Below are 8,549 nucleotides of genomic sequence, written 5' to 3'. Positions count from 1 at the left end.
TTAAAAATAAGCATTTGTCACTGGGAGGTTGTTTTATTTTACGACAATTCGACTTCACATTTTTTAAACAAAAAATGAATCAAGAAAGGTATCTGGTTAATAATACACCCCTTAAGGTGAAAACTTAAATATATCATGCTATTTTTTTCGAAAATGTTTTCCACTAAAAGGAATATGACAGGTCTGACTTTAAAGAAAACAATGCAAAATCGTATTTAAAAAAAAAAAACCACGGGGTTGTATTCTGCAACCGAAAATTTTATGTATATAAATCATATCCATTTAATCACAATAATTTGATTTTGGCTTTGCGTAAGAATAAAGCACTTGCTTTCGGGGAAAGCAACATCCATTAGTAGTCCATTGTGCTCTGCTAATGAGACACCATTCTCAGCCAAAAATGTTAGTTGTATATTATTTCTTCCCTAAAAAAATGTTGCTGTAAATTTGATTAATCACAACACAAACATTGCTTCAGTTGATGGCTTTATTTCCATATTGCTGCTGATAACAAGTTCAATAATAAGGCAATGGCCTACAAACAAAAAAGACACAAAAGACATAAAACGCATATGTAGTACAGTACATGGATAACATATTTTAAAAGAAGCACCTTTGTGAAAGAATATTGCTGAAGAACATGAAAGAAAAAAATGCAGAACCAACACACGACAAACACCGAACAGGTATTGCTATCAGATAAGACATACATTTTGAAAAGTATTGTATATTTCATACAATGGCTAGGGAATTTATAAATACTAAGTATCTTAATTTGTAAATATTTAAGTAAATAACTTTCTGTATGGGTCACTTTATTTTTTTTTAAATAATATGTTCTGAAAAACACTTTCCCCAAAAATGTGATTTCAAATCATGTGATTTTACATCCTCAGTATTGGAGCGTATAAAAAGTTAGGATGGGCAGTCAAATTAAATGCCAAATGTTATATTTCAATTTTATTTTGATTTTTGAAACTATGTATTCATTTATTCCCGGTAAAAAGTGCACATTGCATAAGTGCTGCAAATAAAGGAAAGTTTAAAAGATAAAACTAAATATATATTAAATTATTAATATATATTAAATTATATTTTCTTCATTTTTTTTTTCACTTTTTTTTAGGAATGTGCTCTGAAATGGTCATGTAAATGTCTATTTCTTAATTGATAAATTACCTTAATGGATTAATTTGGAAAAATTGTCAATGGATTTTTATCTTTTTTAAGTAGTTGGCCTTATAAATGATTTTCTTTGGAGGGCAAACGAGTTAAGAATGACTCAATATCACCTCCGCAGATTGTTTCGAACCATTAATTAATTACACTGGTCAAACAATTGTTATCATAATAATAATTATTATTATTTATTATCAGAGATGCAAGAAAAAAAATATGATTAATTTTCTAGGCTGATTCCAGCTGTGCCATTTTTGGTATCGAGCACATCAGGCTTTTGTAATAACAATGCAAAGACAAATAAATAAAATAAACAACTACAACACAATATGTAATAAAGTCAGAATTTAAATCTCCTTTATGAACCATATTTCTGATCAGGTTCAGCAAGAAGTAGATTTTTTTTTGTTTTCTGAAGCGTCAATTGTCAATTACAACGTATGGTAAAATATGGATGGGTCAAACTTAACAAAATAAAACCATACGAGCATCGCAAAAACCTGATGTGCAAAAACACAAAAAAAAAAAACAAAGTCAAGGCATAATTTAAAGGACAACCGACACCATTTTTTTGTTTCCTAACTCAGTGGTCCCCAACCTTTTTTGCGCCACGGAGCGGTTTAATGTCAGACAATATTTTCACGGACCGGCGGATAAATACAACAAAATAAAATGATACGACAGGCATGGAAACTGTTTTTTTCTTTCTTTTAAATATAGTAAAGGTGAATCCATTGTGGTAATTTTTCATTTTTCTAAATAAAACATAGTTCGGACTCAGATAATTAATAAAACTGGAATTATGTAAATTATTTATTCTTTCTGCGCAGCCCGGTACCAAATGACGCACAGACCGGTACCGATCCACGGCCCGGGGGTTGGGGACCTCTGTCCTAACTGACATCAGAAAAACCTTTTATAGCATCTAAAATACCCAAAACACGCAGGCTGATATTTTTAGTCAAATGCAAAACACCAATAAAAATGAGTTAGTGTCCCAAAACGATTTCAAAATGACCCCGAAAAAGTTTCAGATGTTCCCGCCCCTTGTTCGTGACGTCACGCCAGGCCGTCTTGCCTTGCTCTAAAATCAAAACAATGGCTTCAGATTCGGAGAAGATGCTTTCTTGTTACTCATCCAGTTATGAATATCATTCAAATAATTCTGAAGAGGAAAGCATAAATGTTTGCAATCGATTAAAGAAGTACTTGCGTATCATTTTGAGCCATGAGGTCTCCAATGTAGCGTCCCAGAAAATGCACAAGATGGCGCCCAAGCTCCGTTGGAAATGGGCTGATTTGTCTGCTGGGAATTTGTGTCAACTAGTATCAACTAGTAGTCTTGGTGCAACATAAAACGATTCACCATTGTGTTATTTATGTAGTTTGCCTTCTAATTTCGCCATCAACACGATGTTTTCAGACCAAATAAAGTACCCAAAATGCATTGTGTGTCGCTTTCTCGGTCAGGGGCGTTCCTTCAGTGACGTCACATCTGGAATCGTCACCAACTCGAAAACAAGACTTCCTGAATATTCAGCGTGAGTTTTAAAATGTAAAATATAGCTATATGTGGTGGAATCTTTGTAAAATACGCTCAGTAGAAGTACTCTCAAGTGATTTTACAAATTATGGACACAACTTGTTCGGCAGCGTCGGTTGTCCTTTAAATAAATCTACGTCAAAAATATATCTAGCAGACTGCAAAAAAATGTGATTGACCAGGGTAATTAATCGATTGGTACGCTCGTCCGAATTAGCTACTCGGCCACAAACTTCCTGAGACGTTGGACCACCTCCTCGGCGGAGGACCAGGGCACCGTCACCGCTTTGAACTCCCCCGGCGTGGCCTCGTGGGTCTCGGTGATGAGACGGTGCATGGGGAAGTCTCGCCGCGGGAAGACCACGTCGCGGGGCCCCATGGCGATCGCCGGGCAGAAGTCGTTGGCGCCGTCGCCCACGTAGAAAACCCTCTGGTAAGGGCGCCCCCTCTCCTGCATCCGGCGTACGATATACTCTCTCAGCACCGCCTGCTTGCACATGTTCTCCGGGCAACGCGGACACTCGTGAGAGTGGAAAGGCTTCAGCACCAGTCGCCCGTCCCGGTTGAAGGTAGCCGGGTTGGAGAAGATGCGATGGAAGAGGGACCGGGTCCCGGTTCGCCTCAGCCAGGATTCGATAAAGTAGGTATTGGCGTCCGACAGCAGGACCACTTCGAAGTCCTGCGGCGGGCGGTTGCGCAGGAATTGGAGCAGCGCAAGCATGCCGGGGGTGGCGGGCAGCTTCTCCATGACGCCGCGGATGTCGCTCTCAGTGACGCCCTTCTCAGCTAAATAAGCCAGCACCCGTTGCATGTACTCGTTATAGCGGCCCGGTTGGTACGTGTCCTTCAGCCAGGCGGGGAGATGCTGGTCGGGGGCCGTCTGAACCACCATGTCGTCGCTGGTCTCGTCCACGATGGTCTCATCAAAATCAAAGAAGATCAGGAAGCGCTTATCCGGGGAGATGCGTGAAGCCATTCTGTCCTCGCCGCCGGTTCGGAAGCCGGGGGGTGGCTCCTCCTCGCCTGGGGTTTGGGGTGGGAGATAACAGCAGTTGAAGAACGACTCCCCCATGACTGTCACACTTTGGTTACTGCATTCCAAGGGAAAAGATGATTATTTAAACAATATTTTGAGATAATGTCCTGGAAATTTTCTCTTGGGGATCCTTGACAGCTCATCAAGAGTGACCACCTACATATGAAACGCATTGACAAAATAATATTCTTAACCAGAGCTCTTCTATCATTAAAATAAATACATCACATACAGTTATACCTTGACATACTAGTTGCTTTTAATTCATTTCAGCATCCTTAAAAAACACCACTAATTTTCGTTACGTCTTTTTAACGTAAAAATGACACCCTGTAGTATTTTTTAATATAAAAACGTACCATAAAAACGTCATCTAATCGTAAACGTAAAGAATGATTCAGTTTGCGCATCATGATGACGTCACACCACACTTCCTTCTTTTGGTTACCAGAGGGCAGTGTAACCACATTTTTTCACCACACGATATACAAATACTAGTACAATATACACATACGAACACGCACACGCTTCTCAATATTTCAGGTGCGTTGACGATGATAATATTTGTGAAAATATGTTAATATAACAAGGTGATGTTGCTTTTATTTTAAATTTTACTCACTGTAATGGGAAGCTGCGTGACGTGATCACGTGACTGTGCGTTCCTTCAAGACGTCCTCAGATAATTTCTATCGAAAAAAAAAAACACAAGAAATAAAACAAAGGCGTGACATGGCACCACAGGAAATTAAAAAAAGTTGAAATGAAATTAAAAAGTGGCATTTCATTTAAGTGATTGTGGAACGTTCAAGAATTCGTTCGTTTTTTTAGCATTTGCTATTCGTTAATTAAAGTTTAGTGTATAAAAAACCGTCGTCAACATGCAAAATCGGTTTCCGAGTCATTTGAAACATTGGCAGAAAAAAAAATCAATGAAGGTGCGTGTTATTAATTGTAGTTTTTAGCATTCTATTGTAGACTATTAAGGAATATACGTATTTATTTATATAGTAGAACGCACATTAAAGAAACAAATAAACATAATTACATCCTTACTGGTGTGGGTCAGCACTTGCCGTCCGTTTTGAGGTTCGGTGCCGTCGTATTGAGAGGAGAGCGAGGAGTTCAACTGGTTTTATGTGACGCCCAAACGCGGCGTGCACGCGCAGCGACGACTGTACGCCCGCCCTTTGAATGATAGAGCTGCTGTGCGCGTTCACGTACACAGCAGCTCTATTGCAGGAAGGCAACCGAACAACTCACAGCAGGTTCACTGTATCGTGCCGAGCCAAAAATAAAAAAAAAGGTGAAGATGTTCCACAGCGTGTTATTTCTCAACCTCGTTTACGAACCGCCTACACTCCAGTGGTGAATCACAGCTCTCGAGACCCATCTGCTTCACTCGGACTCCCCCCACCACACACATCACACCCACCTCCTCCTTACACATATACACGAAATAAGTAGTACACAAATGAGTACACACACAACAGTGTACTAATGTTTTAGCCGCTGCCACCTAACACGGATGAAATGGTTTCTTCAGCCGTCATATGTACTTCTTTGAGGGTGTCGGATGTTTCGCTTCTTATTCAAGAAGCTTCGTCAGCAAACTAAAGTCTTACTGGTAGTTTCGGCCCTATATATTCCCCTACTGTCCAGACGCGGCGGTGCCGGACTCTGCTATGATTGGTCCCTGCTCTCAGGTTGGGGGGAGCAGAGGACTAATCCCTGTGGCTCCATTGATTGCTTCTATTGTCCTAACTGACGACTGGCCTGATTGCCCAATTTGCCCTGGTATCATCTCATCAGCATAACTAAGCCTATGTAGCCTAAGCAGTCTATTGTACGAACGATCCAAATTGAATCACTCATTGAGGCAGCTCCGTGTACGAAAAAAGTTTGTATGCCAAGGTAAAGTTCGTATGCCAAGGTAAGAATTTTCATAAATTTAACATTCGTAAACCGAAAAGTTCGCAAGCCACCGGGTTCGTAAACCGAGGTATCGCTGTATTTAGTATTTTGACGATTTTGGATTTATTGTTGTTATTGGAAACCATAATTTTTATTATTAACCCATAACCCGGAATGGGATAATGAAAACCGTAGTTTTTACGGCAAAACCGAAGTAGTTGGCAGGTATGGGATTATATTTAGGAGTTTCTTTTTTATTTGATCAGTTGCTCAAGGTCAACGCTCTTGAACACTATACAATCTATTTAGTACTTATCTACCCCCCCCCCCCAAAAAAAAAAACTGCATAAACAAATAGCAGATAAGAACTGAGGCTTCACGTGCAGCGAGCCATCGAACCGATTGACACTTTAAATGACATCTGACATACTTCCACACGCGCACGTGCTCAGTTTTGTTGTACTCGTAACATATTGCAAAAGTAACCACAACAAAAGGAGGAGTCACACACGTGGCTACTTGTTTTTACTTAAAGTTAGCAGTCAGTTAATTAAATGTACAAGTAAAATATACAAGTTATTAAGCATAAAAAAAAACAAAAAGACCCAACTTTTCATTCCAAGTTCCTCAAATCTCCGGAAAACGTAAAAAAATAAAGACAAACCAGGACATTATAAAGCCGTAGATTTTGTACCAGATATAATTATAATAAAGTACACGATAATGCTACATGAAGTGGTTAGAAATACAAAGAAAGGTGACAGGGAGAAAAAAAGTATAATGATTTTTTTTTTCATTTTTAAAACATTTTAAAATCTTAGAATATACAATGTTATTTTTTTTTTGCTTTATCTCCTCACGACTAGCGAAGAGTTTTAGTAGTAGAAAGTGCATTCTATGCAGCAAAGAAAGGAGTATCATATCATCATCATCATCACTAGGACCATCTTGCGCAGAGCATGAAAATAAAAGAATGTACTGCAGACAGATTGGATGGCCAAGTGTGTGGTCAGCAAAATAAGAGGATGCTTTTTTTTTTTTAAGGAATAGAAACATCCTTTTTTTTGGTAGGGTCCATTCCACATCTATCACTGTTCTCCTTTCCTCACCCTCATAAGAAAAAAAAAAGCAATTTCGCTCACAGCCCAGACTGTGCTCTGTTCTGCAATACAATCGCAACTTCCCTGCGCTTTGCCCACGCAGCGCTAAAGTGCAGAGAATACACATAGAAAGAAAAGAAGGAGGGGTTGGCGGCGGTGGGGGGCATCAGATAAGACAATGGACCATATTGCAACTGGATGATGAGCTGATTATGAAGTGGAACTAAGAGCCACACAAACACAAACTGCAGGTCCAATCCATCAGACGAAGACACGCCATCATCAACAACTCCCTTTTTAGCACCCCGGGCTGAAAGATGGTCACGGACAATGTAATGCTAATGTCTACCCAAAAATACAGTGATACCTTGGCTTACGAACTTCATCGGTTCCCAGACAGAGTGCATAAGGCGAAAAGTGTGTATCCCAAAAATTAATTTCCCATACGAAACCATTAAAATGAGAATAATCTGTTCCCAGGTCCTCATAAAACATCATTTTCTACTTTCTAAGCCTTAAAACTACACAAAATATACCTTATTGTATGTATAATAAATGTGCTATGGTATTATAATTAAAGAAATAAACTGTACAGTATAATAGTCATTATGTTTACCTTTGTGATGGTCGTTGATGGCTTGATGGAATGGAGTGGCCGGTTTCATCAGCATGAAACACTTTTTGAGGAACGTAACCTTCTTTCACCATCTTGAGGAATGATCCCTTGTAGGTGCTTTCTCTGTGATAATTTTATCTAGTTCCTCATCAATTGTTTTCTGTTTAGCTGGGTTGATAGCTTTTTGCATCAAGTGTACAGATGGCTTGTGCAGGTTGTTTGTGGAGCCTGATTGATGGGATATTTTAACCTTGCAGTCTACACTCTGCCTTTGAACTATCAAAGTTGAAACACTCTCACTGTCGTATGCCCGTCTCCACCCCACCTGACTGCTGCGTTCTTGACCAATCACGTGGCTTTAACCAAAGACCGGGGGCGGGGAATAGAGGAGAAAAACAGTTGGCTGCCATTTTGTCGTTAGAAGACCGGGCTCGTTCGCGAACGACACGTCACTCATTGAGGCAGCTCCGTGTACGAAAAAAGTTCGTATGCCAAGGTAAAATTCGTGTGCCAAGTTAAGATTTTCATAAATGTAACATTTGTAAAATTTGTAAAATCGTAAGCCAAGGGGTTCGTAAACCGAGGTATCACTGTACAAGCTGATTGGTATTAAACTTCTTTGAAAATAGCACTGCTCAAAAAAAGGATGTTTGTCCACCATTTTGAGAACTGCATTTAAAATTTGATCGAACACCATTTTTTTTTTGAGGGAGTGGCGCTTGCTAATTAATTTTTCCAGGAAGTAGCAGGATAAGTAACAAAGACACAAATTTCTCAACCTTCCAAGAGGTTTAATCTCCCCCAATAGTGGCCCAAGAAATTTCTTTACGTACTTCTATGCTGTCAGATAACAGTCAAAGCTAATGACATTCACACCATCGGCTAATACATTTTATCACCAATGTAATGCGCTTGTGATCGCGTCGAATAGACAAGGGGGTGTGTGGATTTTATCCACTATGGGGTCGCCGAAAAGTAAAAACAACGAGCGTTTTTCTGCGTAGGCAACATTCAACAGGCTAAAAAACGACGGACCTAGCCAGTGCGGTACAAAGGTCCACAAACGACCTTCCGGAACCGATACGACGCCAAAGCAAAGCGAGCGACTTGTGCGCAAGTGTGTGTCGAGTGAACATGTGAGTTTTATAACATGGTAAAACC

At 39.7% G+C, this 8,549-nt stretch overlaps 1 protein-coding gene across 4 annotated transcripts; it reads right to left on the bottom strand.

Moving 5' to 3' along the window:
- Nucleotides 1–473: 473 nt before the first annotated feature.
- Nucleotides 474–5,080, bottom strand: phospho1 (phosphoethanolamine/phosphocholine phosphatase 1). Of its 4 annotated transcripts, none has more exons than XM_089019379.1 (3): nt 4,807–5,080; nt 4,381–4,447; nt 474–3,813 (listed from the first exon to the last, which is right to left on the bottom strand). In XM_089019379.1, the coding sequence occupies exon 3, from the start codon at nt 3,792–3,794 to the stop codon at nt 2,940–2,942; it is 855 nt and encodes a 284-aa protein (XP_088875505.1). In that variant the 5' UTR covers nt 3,795–3,813; nt 4,381–4,447; nt 4,807–5,080; the 3' UTR covers nt 474–2,939. The 4 variants fall into 4 exon arrangements, with proteins under 4 accessions (XP_088875505.1, XP_088875504.1, XP_088875507.1 ...); XM_089019378.1 differs by having other exon boundaries at nt 4,815–5,079; XM_089019381.1 differs by having other exon boundaries at nt 474–3,745; nt 4,807–5,072.
- Nucleotides 5,081–8,549: the final 3,469 nt, after the last annotated feature.

The sequence above is a fragment of the Hippocampus bargibanti genome, linkage group LG17, assembly GCF_051943395.1.
Source record: "Hippocampus bargibanti isolate YZ-2025 linkage group LG17, ASM5194339v1, whole genome shotgun sequence".
In the NCBI taxonomy this organism is placed as follows: Eukaryota; Metazoa; Chordata; class Actinopteri; order Syngnathiformes; family Syngnathidae; genus Hippocampus; species Hippocampus bargibanti.
This window is presented reverse-complemented; position numbering and strand designations above follow the sequence as displayed.

Excerpts from the sequence above, each read along its gene's own strand:
- phospho1 (XM_089019379.1), bottom strand. The coding sequence starts at position 3,794 with ATGGGGGAGTCGTTCTTCAACTGCTGTTATCTCCCACCCCAAACCCCA.